This window comes from Melopsittacus undulatus, chromosome 9 (assembly GCF_012275295.1).
Source record: "Melopsittacus undulatus isolate bMelUnd1 chromosome 9, bMelUnd1.mat.Z, whole genome shotgun sequence".
Classification (NCBI taxonomy): Eukaryota; Metazoa; Chordata; class Aves; order Psittaciformes; family Psittaculidae; genus Melopsittacus; species Melopsittacus undulatus.
The window spans coordinates 5,788,526-5,810,544 of NC_047535.1; the positions used below are offsets into that span (position 1 = coordinate 5,788,526).

At 38.0% G+C, this 22,019-nt stretch overlaps 1 protein-coding gene across 2 annotated transcripts in view; it reads right to left on the reverse strand.

Moving 5' to 3' along the window:
* The window catches only part of MCTP2 (multiple C2 and transmembrane domain containing 2), a 122,438-nt gene that overhangs the window by 17,522 nt on the left and 82,897 nt on the right, over positions 1-22,019 (reverse strand). For both annotated transcript variants that reach the window (XM_005148772.4, XM_031048683.2), the window contains 2 exons: positions 5,020-5,142; positions 2,204-2,245 (listed from right to left, as the gene is read on the reverse strand). In XM_005148772.4, the coding sequence (XP_005148829.3) occupies positions 2,204-2,245; positions 5,020-5,142 (165 nt within the window). The remainder of the gene's footprint in view (positions 1-2,203; positions 2,246-5,019; positions 5,143-22,019) is intronic.

The following is a 22,019-nucleotide window of genomic DNA, read 5'->3' on the forward strand; positions in this document are numbered from 1 at the left end:
TCATTTTAAAACAATCCTTATACAGACAGCTTGACAGACCCCAGAGCTGACAAGATGCAGCTTGAACTCCATGTCCAAGATGGCACAAATCCGAGAAGGCATTCATCCACCGAACAGCTTGTGCCAAAGGGACAGAGCTCTCTTATCTTTTGCAGTCCTCCATCCTGGTATTTGGGGAGGGCAGAGGGGGGAAAAAGAGGGGGAGTTGGCAATTAAGCCCTGTCATTTAAGACAGATAGTTTAGGTGGAGGGAGTTAATCTGCTCTTGGGTTTTTGAACTAAGTGTCTGTGTATTTCTAATTTGTAAACAGTTCATCTCTTAGAGGGTGTGTTACAATTCCCAGAAGCATGGTCTGTTATGTCTAACATGCAGCAGAACCCAGAAAGGCTGTGTGTGTGAGTATTTTGATACAGCACAATGATAGGAAACAGAAACAGTGACCTTGTATACCCAACCAGCAGATTCCAAATTTAGGAGCTCTTGTATTAGGGAGGAAAAAAAAATACACAGACTTCTTTCTAAAGTATAATTGTCTGTTTAAATGTTGACATTGCTATGAGATAATGTCATAAAACTGCATTTTTCTTACACTCCCTAGAGAGCATTGACCACCCTCAGATTTGCAAATGTCACTTGGAATAACCTAATGTACTTAAACATGCGAGTCATCACAGTGCAAGCATGGTCCATCAACGATGCAAAGGAGGAATATACCCAGGACAGGGTGAAGACACTAAGGCAATGCTGCACAGCACTTGACATGGGACACATGTAGTGGCTGGCAATTCTCTCTCCTGGCAATTCTGTCAGGATTCCATAGACCCATAACACTAGTATATCAATTAATACAAGTTATGAATTATTATTGCTGTTATGTTGGGATATAAAGTGTTATCTTGATGAGAAAGCCTGCTGGAGGTGTCTACTGCTTTAGCCAGTGCTACCAGCTTTCCATTTTAGAGTGCATGCAGGAAATGGAGATGGAGGCAATGCTGATTACAAAATGGTAGAGAACAGCTCAACATTGACTCTCAGGAGTTTTCCCACACTGGCATACTTAGTTAAAAGAAACCAAGAAAGAGGATGACAGTGGAACTGCCTTGGGAGAGAGGCTGGAGGGGTATTGTGGTAAAAATTCGAAGTGATCAGATCCATATTTAAGTGGCCCAGTTGTATTTATAGATAGAACCAAAGCTTAAATAACTACTGCCATCAATTAGTCTGCTAAGCTTCAATTCTAGTGTCTACAACTGAGAAGAGTTAAGGTGCACTTGCTAACTGTGGTATTGATTTACTTCTCAATGATCAACAATTTCACTGCAACACTTTTAAAACATAGAATATTCAAGAGTCCTATTAACTTAGTATGCAATTTGAAAGTTTCACATTGCCTTGTGAACATTTTCTTCCTAACAGCTAATGTTCCCCTGCATGCTGTTGCTCGTTAAATAATTCCTCACCTTTTAGCTTTAAAGTATTTATAGATTATCAGATCCTCCTTCACTTACTTATGTTTTTTCAAGCTGTATACATTAAGTTCTCTTAATCTTTCTTCAGATGTCATGCCCTCTAATCCTTTTATCATTTGTCACTGTGGTTTGATAAAGTCGAAAAAAAAAATCCAATGAATTTTTCACAGTGAGAAGAATGAGTAAGTATGCTCCAATAAAATACAAAACAGGCCTTGCCAATTCCAATTCTTTCCACATTTCAGCCAATGAACCAAAACTCAAGTTCGGTTTAAAGAAATGTTGAGAAAATTCTAACCAGTTCTCCACATATCACACCAATTCTGGCCAACAGAAATGAAAGGGGAAAGCCATTAGCACAAAATGTGATCCAACACTGGAAATTCAAGTGGAGGATTTTATGTACACATGCGTGTCTTTGCATCTTGTCTCCCCATACGCACACCTATCAGTACACATACACAAGCATGTGTCTGTTATGATTTCAAGCACAAACTGGGGATTGCTCAGATTCAGTTAATGTTCAGAGATCTCGCACAGATACCACCACTATGGAATGTTACATAAACCAATCTTTTCATATTTTCAAATTTGCCAATGAGCAAACTAGTAATAATTGTTTTTTTCAGTTAGTACACATAATACACAAAGATCTCATGGAAATAGGATGGTGGGTGTGTGCTCTCCCACGTTCCTTCTGATTCTAGCTAACACAATCGTGAGATACGCTTACCTTATCATCTTCATCCTCATCTTCATCCAAGCCCATAAGCTCCTGCGAAAGCAGATGTCCACATTTCAAAACGCTACACTTATTTTTCAGTGACAGGCAACATTTGTAAAGCTTCTGATACTCCCACAACATTTCATTACACAGTTTTCTCTCACTTCTACTGCAAGTCATCAAAAAACCCCACTGCTTTCACCTTTCAGAAATAACATTTTGTATTCAAGGACTTTTTGGGTTTTTTGGCAGTATCCTGAACAAAGCCTGCAATACCCTATACAAATTTTAAGTCTAAATAAAGCATTAGTGGCTGTACCCAGTAGTTTGAAGGCAACAGGCATTCAAATTCACTGACAACTTATACTGTCTGTAAACAGCTTTGTTCTTAGTCTGACAAATGAACCAGCTGGCATGTCAAGGCTGAGGACTCTATACTCAACTTGTTCCATCTTTGCTGCTACAATGCCTGTTCCCTCCCTTTAGGGCCATTACTGAAACATTAGACTTTAGAAAATACATTCAGATGAACATAATCAATCTCACAAATCACAGTCAGATTTCTATGCAGCATTATTTTCTCCCTTTAACTTTTATGCTGACAGGTAGGGGGGGGGAAAACAAAAGACTTGGCTAAGGCTTGAAATTAGGAGCACTTGGCTTCCAATTCAGGTATTTAATAATCTGAGCCTTTAACAGGGTCCTCCAAGTTCTTCTTGGTTATTTACTAGGTACATTTGAATCGCTGCATGACATGTTTAAATACAGCAAACATGCAGAGAATGTGAAGAATCACAATAAAAAGATGGTTTGGATTTGTGTTTTAAAGCAGTTGCATCTCGTATGCTCAGATACCCAGGTTTACTCTTTGGCTCTCTGGAACACCCCAAACAGCTGAATTAACACTGAGCATGGTTTGCATTTCCACAGAAACATCCCATCTGTAAATCATAAGCCATTTTACCAATATTCATGAATTTAGCCTCCTGGCAACTGCATCATGCGTACAAAGTTAATACTGTTATTTTCATTTTATAGCACAGAAATCAGAGAGAATTCGAGGTCCACTTTTGCAAGGAGTGTTACTTGCATTATACACGAAAGTGCATGCTGGCACACCAAAACCAAAGGTAGTGCACATGCAGCCAAGGTCTAAAGAAGGGAAAAAATAAAGAAATGACTGTGTAAAAAGCATCAGTATTTGAAGAAACCCTTTTCTCATCTGCAGGACAGATGTGACATGGGTTAGCACCTGATTGTCTATTTCTGACCTACAGATGGTTAGAATCACAGACACACATAAAAAAGAAATCAGGTAATATTAAAGGCACTTTGACTACTTGTTCCATATGATCCCAATCCTGCAAAGCACTTAGGCAGATGTGTAACTTTGCTTATGCAGAATGCACTCCTGAATTTCATTGCAATGCATCACTCATAGGATGTGACAGGAAAAGGGCCAACTTTCTGATGGACCTTTCTTCAGTATTACTACAATTTACCTATATTTTCAGGTACAGCCTTTTGTACTATTCACTTACCTGATGTACTGCTCAATTTTGCTTACTTATGTGAAATGCTCCCCACTTGAACATGCAACAAACTCACCACAAGATGAGTGATGGGTGCTGGAAGGTTTTCTCTGTGTATTTTTTCTGGATAGGTGATTATTACATTTTATCACCTTTTGTATTAAAAAAATACCCACTTGTTTGGCAGGGATTTTCCTACATGCACAGTTCTCATTTTTCAGATTAAATGAAGTAGTTACTGAAATCACACAGTATCTTTCTATGTTATTCTGGACTTAGTTAAAATTGGAGATAAGTATTTCTTTCACCATGTTCTCAAATCAAGTCTATATTCTAGTCTGGATAATGCAATTTTCCCTATTTTCTAACGATCTTTCCACATTGTAACAGATGAGTACTGAACTAGGAGCAACTTTTCTCACTAAAACTAATAAGCCAGATATCAGCCTTTTTAATTCTAGGATATTGTTTCTTTGCATAAAATCGGCTTGATTCATTTGAGTACAGGTATTCTTCATGGGTACAAATGTCAATTATCTTTTTATACAAAGTTAGAAAGAACCTATAATTCAACCTGTATTTCATTACTGGTTACATATTTTAAACTAGATTATTATGGACTTTCATAAATTTGTTTTCATTTCTAATTGTAATTACCATTGTTCTGTAAGTAAAGACAGCAGCCAACATCAAACAGCATTTCATACCCCAGCAGTAGCATTTTGCCACACATATTGTAATTAGTTTTATATTTAAATCTTTTTTTTCTCCCAGATCAAGTTAAAAAACTGAAGGCTAAATTTTGAGGGGGGGAGTCCGGGGGGAAGCATTTGCCATTTAAAGGGGGGTGGGAAGGAGGAATAAGGGCTTCCTAAAGTCTCAATCACAGGAAAAGGTTTAAAAATAACTTCTCCTTTGGCTTCTATCGACTTTCCTCTTCTGTGAATCATGAATCATTAGTGTGACGCAAAGCGTACAAGTAATAAGGTCATGGGTTTTAGGAACTTGTCGCTTTGTAAGTCTTTCTTATTTCAACTTGAAAACATTTGTAGTTATTTAGTAAGTAAAATCCCCATCCTACACACTCTCGTTGTCTTCTCCTATGACTCTGAATGGATTATTGCTTGAACTGAATCATGAAAATTGAGAGGGTTGACATTTCTTTTCAGTAAGTTCGAAATAAAAATGCTATTTAGCTACATAACTTGCTCAATACCATTAAAATATGTAACATTTTGCTCATGGGCAAATTCAAGCTGGGGATGCCAGAAATGTTACTGCCACTTTACTTGCCTGGGCATCTTGGGTGTTGTTGATCTTCCCTGTTGTGATGAGGGAAAAGTTGTATGCAAACAGCACCAGCAGAGCCAGGGGCACCATGTACAGTTCCACGGTCCAGACGGTGACCACAAATACCTGGGAGAAATAAAGCAGCAGAAGGGAATACATACAAGTGTTTAAAGTGAAAGGCATATAAGCAAGCTTTCCAGTCATTATCCCTATGTACATTCATCCTTGAATCTCTGTTAACCTCATTCATATTATTATTTTGGCAAAGAAAATCTGCTCTCAAAGCATGCTCTCTTTCTATTCTGTTTGAGCCCATTAGGCTGCTGTTTCATAGCTTCTCATCCCCTGTATCTGGTGAAGTACAAGGTCATGGGTAGTCTGAAGGCTTTATTCTCTTCTTCCTTGGACCTCCCTCAAGCCTGAAAGCCTTTTGTCCTTAGTGCTAGTGAATAACAGACCCACTTACAGAGGTAAACCTGCTCCACTTGATCAAACCCTAATTGCCATGAGGTCTTTCACAGGCTAGAGGACAGTTTCGTCCCTCTCATGTAACAGGAACCATTCAGCTCCCTTGTCACTTGTCACAAATGATGCATAGCAGCATCATTTCCTTCCAGAAGTAAGGATCTGGGTTGCACATAATTTTGGAAAGGGATCCAGTTCTCATATCCTTGCCACTTTTTCAGCATGGCATATTCCGATTTCACTGGTTGCTTGGAGACTTTCTACCCAGAAACAGTAGGAGTTTGTGCATTTGGAGTGGTATCTGACCAAATCCATTAACAGCAAAACCAGAAACCAAGTTTTGAAGTTCTGTTCAAACCAGATCAGCACAGCACGTAACTAATATGATGGGGACTTAAAAATCATCTAGGATCCAAAAACCAAAAAGATACCAAACCAAGCTGCAAGCCTATCTTGCAGTACCAATGATACCTGAACAGACGGCAAACTTGGAGTGGTTGGCAATGAAAAGTTAATAAACTAAATCCAGAGCTGCCGTAAAATGCATGTTGTGATCCCATTTCCTTTTCTACTCATACATAGTGTTTCCAGAAGAACTGCCTAATGCTGGTGGAAACCTGAAGCTATTCTAAACAATCTCCTCTAAAGACAAAGCACAAACACATTTAACTGTTGTTTCTTCTTCAAAAGGAACCCGGACTGATCAGAAACAAAAATCACATTTTTGGATTAATACAAGTAGGTGAAAATTGGCCAGATCCAGTTCAAGTATCTCAAACTGCAACAAAAGAGAAACTCTATGGGTAACTAGAAAACTCAATCTCTACTTCTCTTCATCCTTGGCCCATTAGATATTGCATATATAAAAGCAACACTGGCACTTGCAGAATAGGATATTTATGGCAATGTATTTTTGTGTTATGTATATGAAAGTCCAGCTACACTGTACCAAACAAGAATTTCCCACTGCATCCAGCACAGTGAGAATTTATACCATTACAAACCAGCAGCTGTTGTAATTTTAAAACAGAAAGAGTTGTCTGACATCAAGCAAGTGGTCAGTTAATATCTATCATGGGCCAAACATAAAACAAGAAACAATTACTGTATCTGTAACCCTCCCCAAAACAGCAGTTGCATTTTCTACAGTGAACCTGACTTTATGCTATCTGCTGCTATGCAAGGAATTAGACTGTCATCCTGTTCTTGGCATTTGTGGGCCAGTAAAACAATCTCTGAGATATATTCATTTATAAAATGGGCTGACATCCAGACAATATATCTTCATACCATTGATTTGAAGCATAGGAATGTAGAAGATTTGTTTTGTTTTTTCTTTCTGATCCTGATTTTCAACATGCTAAAAAGTTAGGAGTGATGATGAGTCCAACTGCCACATTTTATATGCAAACAAGGCAAGAGAAACACAAGAATCCTGGCCAAGAAGGCATGGTACTTGGTCTGTCTTACAGACGTCTTGCATGGCTTTAGTTAATAAAGACTTCAAAAACTGTTATATTCCAACCTAAAAAGTCCTCCCTAAATATAAAAGTTCTAATCTGAGCAAGTTCCTCTGAAGCTATTCCAATTCCCTTGCTTTGTAAGAAAAAATGAAGCTGATACCAGCTCCTATCCTACTTTAAATGTCACTCTAAAGAACAAAGACTTGTTACTGTACACATCTATACAGATACCTATCGCAGGTATATACGGAGAGATAAAAACAGACACACACACATAAATACATCTGATCCTTATGTAAACTACTTCATGGAAATTCATACTGCTAGGTATTAATTCAAAACATTTGCTTCAGCCTGTTGGAGGAGGTTGCATTTACATCGTCTCCGCGGGGTATTACAGACTCAGTCTTCTCTTAACGCAGCAAAAAGACTCCACCAGCAGTCAGCTAGGCAAAGTCCTACAGGAGTCAATGAAGCTCTTGAAGAACCTCTCTTCATTCATTCAATTGCAGGACTTGAACCAATTTTAGTGCATCTGTCACCATCCTATATGAACATCACCCTGCTCGGTTGCAAGTATAATACAACCTTGCAATCACGGGTCATTTAGGCAAGATACAAAATCAAGACCTTGGTGATTTTAGATCCAACAGTACATTTTGTGTATTATTAAGTTTCAGACCTTAAAACTTAATTACAAAATCTCACTGTAGTCTCAAATTGATAGCTGAGGCATACTGCCACTTCCTTTCTAATGCTGACTGGTTAATCGGTTGCTGAGTTATATCTCCGGCTGTGATGCTTTGATAGAGCTCCCACATCTCCTTAAGAGGAGTTGCTTTACTGCTACCGCTGCAGTAAAGGGAACTTTCATTACTGTGACACAACACAGACACAAGACAAATTGATTTAGCTATTCAGAAATTATTTAGCCTCGGAGGTATGGGAAATGATTGCTGTGAACACAGAGTACATAATAAAAGTTCAGAGGGTGTTTATAAAACGAATAGAAACATTTCTGCATTCTAACAGCCTTTTGAGTAGTTCTGCAACATTGGTTTTCAAAGCAGTTCCCAAACAGGCCCCATGTCCTATTTTATCAGCTCTCAGGCAGCTCCCTGACACTGACTACAGCATCAGCAGCCCTGTGATATGGACACTCACCTCGAATTACAAGGACCTTGATCATGCATGTTTTTATTCTCTCCCCAGTGATACCTGATGCCTGGAAGAAGCTCTGCATTCGCCTCCCTAAATTATTTTCTTATCATAATTTTTTTTGACAAAACTCAAGAACGGTTCAGCTGCTGACTCACTGAATCACAGAATCATAGAATGGTTTGGATTGGAAGGGACTTTAAGATCATCCAGTTCCAACACCCTCCCATGGGCAGAGATACTTCATACTAGAGCAGGTTGCTCCAAGCCCTGTCCAACCTGGCCTTGAACACTGCCAGGAATGGGGCAGCCACAGCTTCTCTGGGAACCCTATGCCTCACCACCCTCACACTAAAGAATTTCATCCTTATATCCAGCCTATATCTCCCCTGTTTAAGTTTGAACTCAAATAAATCCACATATATGTGTCTATAATGGCTACTGCAAGGAACAATATCTTCCTGATTTCTTCTAATCCCCTCGGACTTTTGCCTAATACACAGGCTGGTAAGGGAAGTCATTAAAGGTTCAGACCACTTGTTCAATATCACAAATGTCAGCAACAGAAACCAAGCCTCTGTTTCAAATGATCTAGTTTTAACAAACCATACCTTTTTCTATGTTTCACATCATCGTTAGACCAAGTTCTGTCACACATAATCCATTACATCATCAATACCTTTTCTGCTGGGCTTTATACTGTGCATGAGAGAAGTTAAAAGGACAGAAGCCAATTTCTAAAAGAAGACAAGTGCAATCTAGTTTTCTGCATTACTTCTTTTCATGCAATTGGAGAGTATAAAAGCCTATTACAGAACTGGGCATTTTAATTCACAGCATTATAAAACAATGATCAGAATAAAACCAGCAATTCGATAAACATACCTACAGGGAGGGGGGGAAGAGCTCCTGAAACTAATATTTACATGAGGGTTATACCTAGAAGAGAACAGCAATATCACAGCCTTGGAGAAAGGACCACTTGATTTCAGCTGATTAATGTGTTACTATTTCAAAGGGCCTAATAACTACAAGTTAAAGCTCTGGAGGTTTGGAAGCTGTTTCATCTGAAAATCATTGAAGAGGGGTCCAACTGTTCCTGTCAAGAAGCATGGAGTTTGAACAACCATAAGAGTGGCCCTTTTGACAGCAGTACAAAAGATGAGAGAAGGCAGTCTCAACTGAAAGTAAAAACAAACCCTTAGAAACACGTTTCAAATCTGGTTTTTCTGCCCCTCTGGTTCCAATTTAGGATCTGACTATTAAGAACAGATTTTAGACGGGTGTCTACTAAAGTATGCCCATAAAACATTTGTCACCAGCAAACCCACATTCATGGGATAGAACACGTTTAAGAGGTTTAGAAACCTGGCATTAGATAAGATTTTCTGTGTAATTTTTTCTAAGCAGTAATTATATAATGTTTTAAGTCTAAAAAACAAGCTGGTTTTGACCTGTTGAATGTGGGGAAGTAAAAGATGCTGTGCTGTGTGACGGAATAATCCTTGGAAAACAGCAGTGACGGGAGAAGGAGGGGGATACATTCCATCAGATGGAAAAAATAAAAGTGAAAGGAGATTAAATGCATGCAAGGAACCTGCGGTAAAAGGTTATTTTCTCAGCCCGTGTAGGCTCCAATGCTAATGAAATGCCTCATCAGCAGGGCTGTGAAAAATATGATTTGAAACTCCAAGTTTCAAAACCACACACAATTTATCCGGACTTTAAACTACTAACAGCTTCCTCAAAAGTTTCCTTGCGATTTATAAACATGGTCAGTGCAATTCATGCGGCCCAGAGAAAAGCTTGAGCTGATGCTGCTTTGAATGGCCAATTTATGTCTTGAACTGAACCAAAACACTGATTTCAATTTGAGACACAAAGACATGATCCCCTTTATTTACAGCATAAATGAATTACATATTTTTAACTTATCTCTGGGTTATGTAGTCTCAAATTGCTGTGTTCGCACAAATGGATGCTATTAAAAAGGAGAAATTTCTGCAGCTCAATATTCAGGGACCAATGCTCCAGCATGTTTTTTCCTAAGCTTTCAGTCCCTCTGCCCCAAACAAAATGCAGGATATTAGCCAATAACATAAGATACTGGCTCCCCAAAAGGGCATTTGAATCCCTTGGAGGCAATAAGCCTGTCGAGAACAAATTATTTCTGACAGATACTTATTCCTGCCCTTAGAAAGGGAGAGTAGAAGAGCAGAGGAGAGAAAGAACACACTCATATAGAGCAGTGTGTTTGTGCTTGTGCTTTTGGGCTGGTATGTTGGACTAGTGAGACTATTACAAAAAGAAGCCTGTAAGAATTATGAAAACAGACTAATACAGCCCCACATCAGGGCATGGTAAACACGGGCTGAGGCAGTCACGTTTTATGTATTTCCCACTAAAGGCCCTCTCCAAAAGATTCACTTGTTTCTTTTAGAACACAACCCGTTCCAAAGATGCATTCTGGAATTGCTTGTACTAATAAGTCTCCTTCCCACATCCAACTGGGAGCACTCCAGTGCCACTTCACAGCCACCAAGCTGGAGCTCAAGAAGGGGTCAGTTATGAGCAGAATCACTCCTTCATTGCAATGCAGTAATGAAGAACATGACAGGAAGAGAAATTATACTTAAATAAACCAGCACTATCAGAAGAAATCTATTTATTTCACATTCAATTTTTGTGTCCCCAGCTAAAGAATGCAGAGCGTCTCAATGGCAGCATGAAACGTGCTCTGTATTGAACAGTGATGACCAAAATCAAAAATGACCAGAAGGAATAGAGGTCTTTAAATATTTATGCTACATTACCAATTCCTGCACTGTTCCACACATCAGTGTACAATTTACTAATTGTTAAGGGTGTATCACAAGCAAAAAGCTTAGCTTTTCTACACAAGCTTTCCGTAGCAAATGCAAACACAATTGGAATCTAAAAACAAAGACACAGAAAAAAACCCACATAAGAACACCAAATCCAAACCAAAACATCAAATTGTGCCACAAAATATACATGTCTGTATAACAGGCATGACTGCACAGAACTAAGAAGCAGGAATAAAGGGTATGTTTGAACAATTTGCTACCATCTAAATCTACCTGATATTTTTCAGAAGATGCTTTGGGTAACAAACAACATGTCCACATTTGCCCACCTCTGTTGTCTACACAGGCTAAACGACACAGTGCAAATCCATGTCCTGCTGCCATACCCACATGTCCCTTCTCTGCTTGTCCCAGATGCAGCTTGCTGAGAAAATAGTCAAGGATGAGGTTAATGGGTAAGAAACAAATTCAAAACATCCAACTTGTGCTTGACAATTTACATTACATGTGAGGATGCAACAAGGAAAAGGAATGATAGAATAAAGCCTTTGGAGGATAGGAACTTTGGTCATCAGGGTCACAATTTTAACACCAGTTTGAATGCTCAAAAGGGAAAGAAAAAACCCAGTGCCCCCCACTCCCAACAAAATAAGACATGAAATAATCAACCAAAAAAAACCAACCCAAAGAACAGAAAAAATCTCATACAGTTTAAGTTAATATGAGTTAGGGTCTTTTTTATCACTGTCTGGTTTAGACTCTTCAGGGGGATCTCATTTTCTTTTCTGCTGTCAGGAAGTAGAAACTCATTTGTGTTTTAAATGAAAGCTGTGATTCATGTGCAATCACAGGACTCTAAGAAATGGAGCTTTAAGAAAAACCATGTTATTCTGCAAAAGTAACAGTGAAATCAGAAGAGTTGACAATACTACAATCTGTTCTCCAACACCCTCTTGGGACACTGCTGCCGGTAACTTCATCAGGGAAGGGTGGGATGCTACGCTGCAGACTGCAAACACAAAATGCTCACACTCTGATCCTGAATTACTTTTTGCCAGTAATATGTTTAATGGATTAATTCTTTATTCATAACAATACCTAGAATCAGAAAGAGAGGAACAAAAATAAAATAAAATAAAATTAATTAAAAAGTGAGGCTTTTCCTTTATTTTGATTTTTTGTTATATTAATGAGATTAGCCAGCCTAGAAAATTAAAACCAAGATCCTAAGAGATCTCTCTTTCATGAGCAGTCAGAAAAAAGCTTCTTGGTTCAAGCTTATTTCACTGAACTTAACACCTGCTAAGTTTATGTAAGTTAATATTCACATATTACATTCCATTTATTTAAAGATGATCTGTTAAACTGGTCAGCGTGGATGATAATTTTCAACACAAAACAGTGTGTGACTGGAGGTGTCATCTTGGTCCTTTAAGACACCTACATTTAAAGCCAAAAGCCTAACAGCCCAACACAAGTCTAACTGGGTGCCTCTATCCAGTCTTCTTGCGGCTGATACTTACTCTTTATCCCTTACCCAAAAGAGCTTAATAGAAAGAAGAAAAAAAACCCCAAACCCAACTACAACACTACAAGGTTTGGGTTCTATATTTATGTACATACAACAGTTTTAGAGTAAAAGATTTCAAATCCTTTTAGGCTGCAGACACTGAAGAAATAGCTGTTTGCCAGCATGCTGACTGGTCTAATTTTTCCCTCATGCTTTTATCTAACATATTTTACATTTCCTGTGCCAAGTAAAATACAGTTAAGACCCTCAAGCAATAAAGCTTAAAATTGAAAAAAAGCAGGAAAAAATATTACAACAGTTTTCTATCTTTTGGGGTAATCCGTTGGGAGTGGGTCAGGGGAATAAATCTGCATGTTATTTCTATCACAGACAAAGGCAATGGAGTAAATCCTAAAACAAAGAGAAGTTGGCACGCAAAAAACCAAACCAACAAACTTGTTTTATATTGTAGCTGAATTAAATGGTCATTTTTATCTCTAATGTTTTGGTTTGTTTATCAGCAGAGTCATAGTTTCAGTATTACTCTCATGCAGAAAGTTATGATCTATCTTCAGGGAAGACAGGCATTATGCAAGTTAAAAGCCTGATCTTATAGTAAATAATTCTTCCCAAAAGTGTCAGAAAAAAATATCTGTGCTATTTAAAAGGAAGAAAAAATGTAGGTTAATTTTATTTATTCTGGATAAGGTGAACACCTTAAAAGGGTCATGAAAAAATTTATCATTAGCTGAGCTGATAAATGTCCACTTACTTTGGACACATATTTGTTAACACTGTGAGAAACATTAGCAGTGAGGGTCACACGGTGACGTAATTGTACAGGGGTGGAAAGAGGATTTGGTGGAAGCATTCTTTAACTTTGGGCTCTCGACCGAGGGTTCCAACTGGTAGCAAATAGGATGTGTTTAAACTACTTTAATGACTTCCTCCTTCACGTTCATACTATATATTAGATCTGAATTAGTAAGGGAAAAAGGGTGCTTTAATAAAGCAAGTATGTTTAATTAGAGTTCATTCAGTGTTCAGTAGCAGAAAGATCACACATAAGGTTATTTCCCTGGCAATCTTCAGCTATGGCATTAAAATATATATATGAAAAATAATAATCAAATTGCAGTAAACCCACATAAATGAGAAATAGATGCTTGTACACTCTAAGGCTGCAAAACTGTCCCATACCCTCCTTTCCAAAAACTTCCAGTCCTAAAGAAATGTTTTCAGACTGAAACTAAGCAGAAAAAGTAAATTAAAATAAATAAAAATCATTAATAACAACCACCACAAAACAATAAACTTAGATTACAAAACCAGAAACCTAACAACACCTATAAAGCACATCCAAAGCAGTAAGACAATATCCCTTCAGGCACAGAATTTCAGACTATTCTCTTTCTTTATGATGTACCTGGGATTCCCCCTCACAGCCCAATGCCAGAGCCCAGAATCTCTCATCAACCCACAATGCATTTTCCACAGTCAAGAGGAGAGCAAAAATGGTAGTTGAACCCCAGCCCTTCCCACACCTGACACACACCAAGAACAGTGACAGTGATTACATCATTTCATAATCTGCAGTGTGACAAAATTGCTTCACTACAGAACAAATGCATGAAGATGACTGGGAGACTCACTGTAATTATACACTAAATACGTTACTATTGTAAGCTAGCAACAACAGCAGTGACACAAAAAAATCCCAAGCATTGACAGCAACACTGTGTAACAGAGATTTTCCACTAGCCCTATAGCATCTTGTTTTCCAAAACACAGAACTATCTGAAAAAACCCCAACTTGCAAGACTCTCGCAATTTCAGGCAGCTGTTCAGGTAAAACTACAGCCAGAAGATTGTTTGCTTTAATAAAGCTATTATATGTGCAGCTCCAAATTAGGAATGGCAGGAGACTAGGGGATGCCTAAACCATCACCACCTGTTTGCCCTGAAAATCAATTAAAGTCACACTATCACAGCGATCCCTTCTTAGCTAATAAAAGTTATACAGCTTCAATGTGCGACTTTAGGTGCTTTGTGGGAATGTGCCTGAAATCTAAATCCTCAGTCTCACGTTACTTTGGTACTAAACACAGCTCTGAACTAACCACTGTAAAACTTGCCTTTTTGGGTTAGAGAAGGTGTTAAGGGAAAAAGAGACCCCAAACTGCTGTTTTGATGCAGAGGATCGAACTAATATTCAGTAAATCCTAACAATCCAGCCAAGAACATAATATAGAGTTTTAAGTAGGAGAAAACTGAAGTCCTTTATGACACATGCCTGTTCAACATATTCTGTGCTGCAGAACAGATCCAACTTTACAAGTTGAAAGCAAGGGCAGTAGAGACATCCCAAGTGTTTTAGTAATTAAACGAATATGCATAATGAACCATATGCCCAAAGGGCCTGTTCTTCATATGGGCCAGATTTTTGCTTGAATTTTTAATTTTTATATACAGATGAAACATTTCATGTAATATAGCAACAGTGCAAAGGAACATGCTAGGCAGGAAGGGAAGGAGGAACTACCCATGTGAGAACGATCAGAATACACTTGATGAATTCTGCTCCTCAATTTCCGATTCAGAGCCAAGAGGGCTTTTTCTTAAAAAAATAAAAGGGAAAAAAAATCCTTTTCTCCTTTGAACAGCTGTATTAGTCATCTGCTCAGCGCCTAGAAAAGAGGCATTGAATAGATGTATATTTATATAGGTCAAATTTATACATTTGGATGTGTGAAATTGATTATATACACCAACACATTTAGATGCTGCAAGACTAGCAAAAACACAGACACTATCAAATTAAAATGCTTCTGATCCACCAGGAAAAAAATAACTACAGGGTGGCTTCTCTGTTTAGCAGGACCTGTCACGTTGTGGGAGCTGCAGTGAAGCAGGACGCACTCACATCTGTCTGGGAAACAGGAATGGACGTTTCTAAAGAGATGGGTCAAATTCCACTCTTGTTGCACTAACATTACCCTGCTGTGAATGTGAGGATGCTGTGGCCTTGTTGCCCAAATATTAAATCTTCCAAATTCTCCTGGTGTTGAGCCGTGCTTCTCTCCTTTCTCAGTAATTCCCCTTTTAATCCCCTGCTCTTAAAGCTCTTTGCCAAGCAAGGAAGCATCCTTTGCAAACATAAGCCATTAGAATAGGCTAGTCCTCTAAACCAGCAGCAACACTACTTGGTGCTGATTGTCAAATAGCTACACTTCAAAATAAGAAGCTCGTTCTTTTAATTGGTTTTAATTGGGCAAATATCTATTTTGATTCATAAAGCCAGTGACGGGGGTGAGGCACTTGCCAGTGTGGACATGGTGGTTAAGCAGCAGAAAAACTTTCCTGCATGAGCTTTTGAGTCAGCTTTTATATGGATTTAGATTCTATGAACCAAGGGAAATCAAAGTCTTACCAGACTTCATGAGGGAAAGGAAGAATTAGTAGTAAATAGCAAACAGTGCCTCACAGTAGCTCAGGTTTAGCACTGCACCTTGATAAATAAGCAGTAACACACACAATGACTGTGGCTGTTACACGCACTGATGTGATACCACGGAGATGCAGTGGGGAAGCACCAGATGTGCTCTAAGGGATGCAGGCAATAATATGATCCACTTAGAATTATTAAAAGGGTGACTTTTCATCAAACTCAATGAGTTAAACTTTTTGTGGGACTTTGGGAGCTCCCATCACAAGCACAGCATGTGAAAGCGTCCTGTCCCAAACCTTAAAGTATTTAAAAGCTGAAATAACGAAGTTGTAAATAATAGCATTCATTGCTCTCAGTCCTAATTCATGTTTTGTGCTTTTGACATTGCCTGGTTTATATGATGTAGTGGTCTCCATGGAAAGACAGATAAACTTCAACAGCTGTCAGAAGACAAAAATTGACAAGGAGCATCACCTTTCCTGCCTGTTTAAATCCTTTAAGGAAGTGTTGGAGCAATTAGAGAGGGAGTCTAATCTTTGCAGAGTGCATTAACACTCTCCGACCTCCCAGACAATAGATCAGACCTCAGACACATAATGCTTCCCTAAGGCTTTTTAACCAGAGCATTTGATCTCATAGTCACTCTGTATGTGTTACTATAGGTATCAGTGTGTGAGGCGGTATTCATTGGGCACTAAAGGACCACTATCTCTGCTAGTATTCATACAACTTTTAAAACAGAAAGCAGAAGAGCCACTGCAATGCATGCTGTTACAGAAGTACCACTTCCCAGAAAAAAAGGGGAAAAAAAAGATTAAAACAATCCAGAGTAGCTCTGCAAAATGTCCTCATTTTTATTAATCTCATATTTCCTTTCTACCACCCCTGTTTATTTCCCAGCTTTGGAATCTAAATCTATTTTTAAAAAAGCAGAGATTAGCTTTTTATTCATAGAAACAGTTCTCTGATAATAATTTCAAAATACTTCATGTCTTAACCCCCGTGGAGGGACTTGAGGGAAAGGGAATTAGGAAGTCGGGTCTAGTTTATTAAGGAAATTGAAATATATCATTGCAAATAATTTTCCCAAACGTGTAACATGGAAGTACCTGGGGAAGTTTTCCTAACTGCTAGCACAAGTCCTCATCTAATTCATGATGGGCACCTTCGGTTACAAAAAAGAGGTAACATCATTGTATCAATTATGCATTTCTCAATTTAATATTCTAAACATTTGAAGAAATATTGCTCAGTGCTATTTTTTCTAAATGGAATTAGAATTTCTTGCCATCACGTTCCGAGTGAGGCCACATCTGAACTGTTCTCATATGGTCAATGCATAATGGGGTTTTAAACCCAGCTAACTGGATTCCCACCCACTGCTGCAGTCTCACTAAGTAGTGGGTTTTCTTCCCCCCATGTAGTCTGTTTGAGGGACAGTGCTAGCTAACAATACTTTGTATGAGTCTATCAATGCTTTGCATTAGCTACTGGATTTTGTTTTACCTTTCTAGACCTCCAAAAAGTGACTTTTGTGAAGAACCTGAATTAAAAATAGTTTTTGCTGCTGTTTAAATGGGTATCTCAGATTTGCCAAACCAAGTGCATCACAAATGACAAAAAGGTCACATATACCTAGTATATTTAAAAACAAACAAGCCTTCAAAGTCAAAGTGTAATGCAGTTATTTCTAATTCGAACAAACAATAGAATACATCTAATGAAAGTTGACAATTGGCTTTGATACAGAGCTGTGCAACTCCTCTGTTCCATTAAAAGATGAAAGCTGAAGGGACATACAGAAGACAGTGACTTCTCCCCAAAAGCAAGTAAAAAGTTCTGAACCTGAGCTAGTAGAGTAAATAAAGGCTGTTTTAGTGGAGACTTTTGCTCACATATGAGCTCATCTTTCAGTAAACATTGCTGACTTTACATGGGTGATGTTAAGGCTAAAATAAATCAGCATATTAGATTTGTACAAATCACTACATACTTTACATACTTATTAACACTTCTGAAAATCACAGCACTGCCTTGAAAACAAACAAAAAAATCCCCACCTCAGACCAAGTGAAGCTTGGCTACAGTGTGGATGTCACAAGAATAACAGATTTAATTTGCATTAAGTAAAACTCTATTGATTCTACTGGTACCAGTGTAATCCTTTACTGTGGCAGTAGTAAATTTTATTAATAATTAATAGTGCAGATTTTGTTAATCAGGTTTCTGGGATTTTTCAATAATCCCATTGCTCCAGCTTTATTTCCTAATTTTATATATATATATATATATATATATATATATATATATAATGGAAGGGACATATCCTGACTTAGGGTATTTTTGTTATTATTGTTATCCTTAAACAACCCAAGAACTTCCTGGTTGCTTAAGACAAGCCTCTAAGTCAAAGCACATCTTAGTTGCTACTGAAGGAAAGTAAAACTAAAAGCGAACAGGCTTTTAAAAAATGGATTTGCTCTGTAGCTTCTATGCTAATCCCCTTTTATTTCAGATCTTGTAAAGGCTCCAACTCTTTCTTATTTAAAATAAAAATAGCCAAAAAAGCCCCACAAGAAGAGGAAAGCCTTAAGAGAAAGCCCTCAAGGTGCATCTCTCTCCATCATAAACCCAAAATGTTGCATTACCTTCAAATGGGAAAATTCTTCCAGTTGTCACGATTTCTGCAACTAGTGTTAGATTAAGCGCTGGGAGAATGGGTGAATTAAATTAAAAATAAAAGAGTTCAAGCAAGAGAAAGAAAACCTGCCAGAAAAAGCTGACAAAAGCCTGAAAAAGCCAGAGCTGGCTCATTCGTGAGGGTCCATCGCCACCTACAGGATTTTCTTCCTCTTCTGGAAAGCTGCTGTTCCAATTCGCACAGGAGTTACCCCAAAAAGAGTCATGGAGATTTTTTAAGTGATGTTAAAAGTAACATCAATTTGCTGAAAGTTAATGGAGTTGCAGTGATTTAAACCACCCACAGATACATCTCTGCTTATTCCCTCATAATAAACTAAAATACACATAATAATGATTAAACTTGCATTTATGTTTCAAGGGAATTGTTTTAAGCCTGCATCTGAGTTAAAAATAAAGGATTTGCCTTTTTTAAAAAAGAAAAAAAAAGAAAAGGGAAGAAAAGAAACACAAAATACTGATAGGGTTGTTCCACCAATGACAAGCGAGATAACAGTCAACATCTACAACCTTCCTGTAAAACTCAGTGCTCTAAAGTACTTTCCAAGAGGTGCCAGGTCAAAGGAATGTGAATAATGAGACAAAACCAAGTAGATCCTGACTGAAAGAAAATCAATACACCTGGGGTTCTAGGGGAAAAGAGCACACTAAGTAGAAGAATTCTTACTTTTAACGATAACTTCGTAATACATATCTTTGCATAACAGATACTATGGGTTTCCTACCTTTATTATTTTTTTGGTTGGGCTGAGCTGAATGCCTTTTTCCATCCAGCTTGCATAGTGCAATTCCATGCCAAACTCTGGGAATTTTACACATAAGCTTCTCAAATTCTAGTATTTCTAATAGCGGTGGGCAAATAGCTTCTCTCTCACACCCCCATTTTATGAGTCTCACACAGATACAGCATCATTAAACTTAGAATATGAATTTCATCTTTGTTTATGCAATTTCTAATCTAGGAATAAAGTGAACTTTCTGTAAAGGCAACGGGAAAATTGGGAAAATAAAAATTACTGGATCCTGATACAGAACATGGTCTCTTCAGGACCACGTAAGCTAGGAAATGTTCACAAGTAAATTCTTCTTGTTTTCCAGCCTACCAGTCATTTGATAAGAATTACAAATTACTGCTTTCTCACAAATTCAGAAGGTGTGCAAGACATTTAATGTGAAGTTCCTCTAAAGAATCCAAACTGCAAAAAGAAATATATCACAAGAGAAAAGCCTCTTTGCAAGCACCGCGTATTTCAACCATTTCCACAATTTCTTGTAGCAAATTCCTAATGTCAGGATGAAGGTTTGTAAGGTAACAGTAAGAATTATGAGTTAAATTCACCTTTGGCTTCTGCAAATTATGCAGTTGTATTGAGAGTAAAAGAACCAGCGCTGCCTTCATGGGTAGCAAATTTGTTATTTCATAAAATACTTAAATAACAGTCAAAGATAAATATATATATATATATATATATATAATTAAATGCTAATCTGTGATTAGTTTCACCTCAAGAGCACAGTATATTTACTAACAAGTGGTTAGAAACAGGAGTTCAGCTATTTTAGATATACAAATAAAACCAGCAACAGGCTTTTACCCTGCCAGACAGAGCAAGACAAATACAAGAAATGCAAAAATAAATATGACAATATTCAAAGCAGCATAAGGGCAGCAATAATCTATCACAAAACTTCAGAACTTCAAAAGACACAAGATATTATATGTTAGGAGTTAATAAAAAAAGCTTCAGAAATCAAACAGCTGAAGTACAAAACAATATAGGAAACTCCAGCCAGACCACAAAGAGGGTTCGCTCTTCATAAACATCAGATCAGGCAGCTAAAATTATTACCAAAGCTCTCTTGTAACTGTCACCTGTGGTGGGTATAATTACAGGCTACTGCTGCAAGCACGCCCACGTCATATGGCAATAAAAGGACCTACAGCTTGCCAAGACCAGGCAGACAATGGAGAACATACACCACCTGACGAGAGCCCAAAAAGATCAGCCAGGGAGACTAATACAAATGACAGCTTCGAAACAAATGACAAAGCTTCAACCAGGGGAGGAAAAAAAAAGGCAATATCAAATTAGCTGGAAATGCAAGTGCCTAGCAGAGTTCTCCAACAGGTCACAACTTGAGCACAAAGGCAGGCAGAAGTGTTTGAGGATGCTTTCAGTTCAAGTTTTACCTATAAAGAACCCTTTTACGTTATTTTTTAATTAGATAAAATGTTTGCACATTTGGGCTTGGCTTTGTGGGCAGTAATTCAATAGCCAAACAGATGAAAACTATATATTTATAATCCAGTTATAGAGACAGATAGCTAGATAGATATGTGTGCTTTAATAGAGACACCTTATTGGGATACATTTATATACTGTAACAAAGCTGAATTTCCTTCTCATTGATTTAATTCTTTACTGGATGCCTGCATACACATTCCTGCTGACCAGCTATACTCAGGCTTATCCTCCAGAAGGACTGAGCTTTTACTTAAATATTTTGACTATAAACACACACAACTGAGGTATTAAAAGGCTTTACCATCAACTAAAAACAACACAATTCAATTGAAGAGTGAGAAGCAGTGATTTAGGTCTGTTTCATTACCAGGGCTGAGGGAATCATCCCTATGTGATGCATGCAAGTGCACAGCACACAAAGCACTACTATTGCTCAAAAATATGAGCACAGCATAAGCTTAATTTAAAAGGAAGCTCCCCAGCCCCAAAAGCAAGGGCCTCTCTATACAGACTAAGCGCCTAAGAAGGCCTGTAGGAAATGAGTATTAGTCCTCAGATGCAAAACATAGTTTTGTTTTTATTTTTATTTATTTTAGAACATTTCACTGGTAAAAAAGACAAATCCCTAAAACCCCTGAGCTGGAAACATACACCCATTTATCCTTTTCAAAGTTAAAAGGGATATTTGTACTGGTCTCTGCTCAATTCCACTTCACCCCAACTCCAAAGCTTCAAACTTTGCTTTTTAAATCTTGTTTATAGTGTTGTCAAGCTTCTAAGTGGTTATTTCCCTATTAACTTTGTCCTTGTTTGTTCTTGCATTTTTGAAAGAGCTGGAAATAACATGTGTTTACTTTGCTGTGTGTCTCTCAGCATCATCAATATCACTGTTGCTATTCCAGGAATTTTAACTGCTGCAGCAAAGCAGAGCCTGGGATCTCAAGCTTAAATCGTATTCCCCTCAACCATAGAAAAATACTATTGGAAATGTAAAAATTGCTGGGAGAAGAGTAAAAGCAGCTCCTTTAATTGTCTAGAGAAGTCTGTTTCTCATCTGAGCAGCTACTTGCATGTGTCAGGTAACGTGCTCCTAACGCTCTGCATGCACAAATGGTGCGTTCTCACAGGCACTGCCACAGCAGTGTGGAGGAAGCAGGATGTAAACCTTCCCTCCGTCACTAGAAA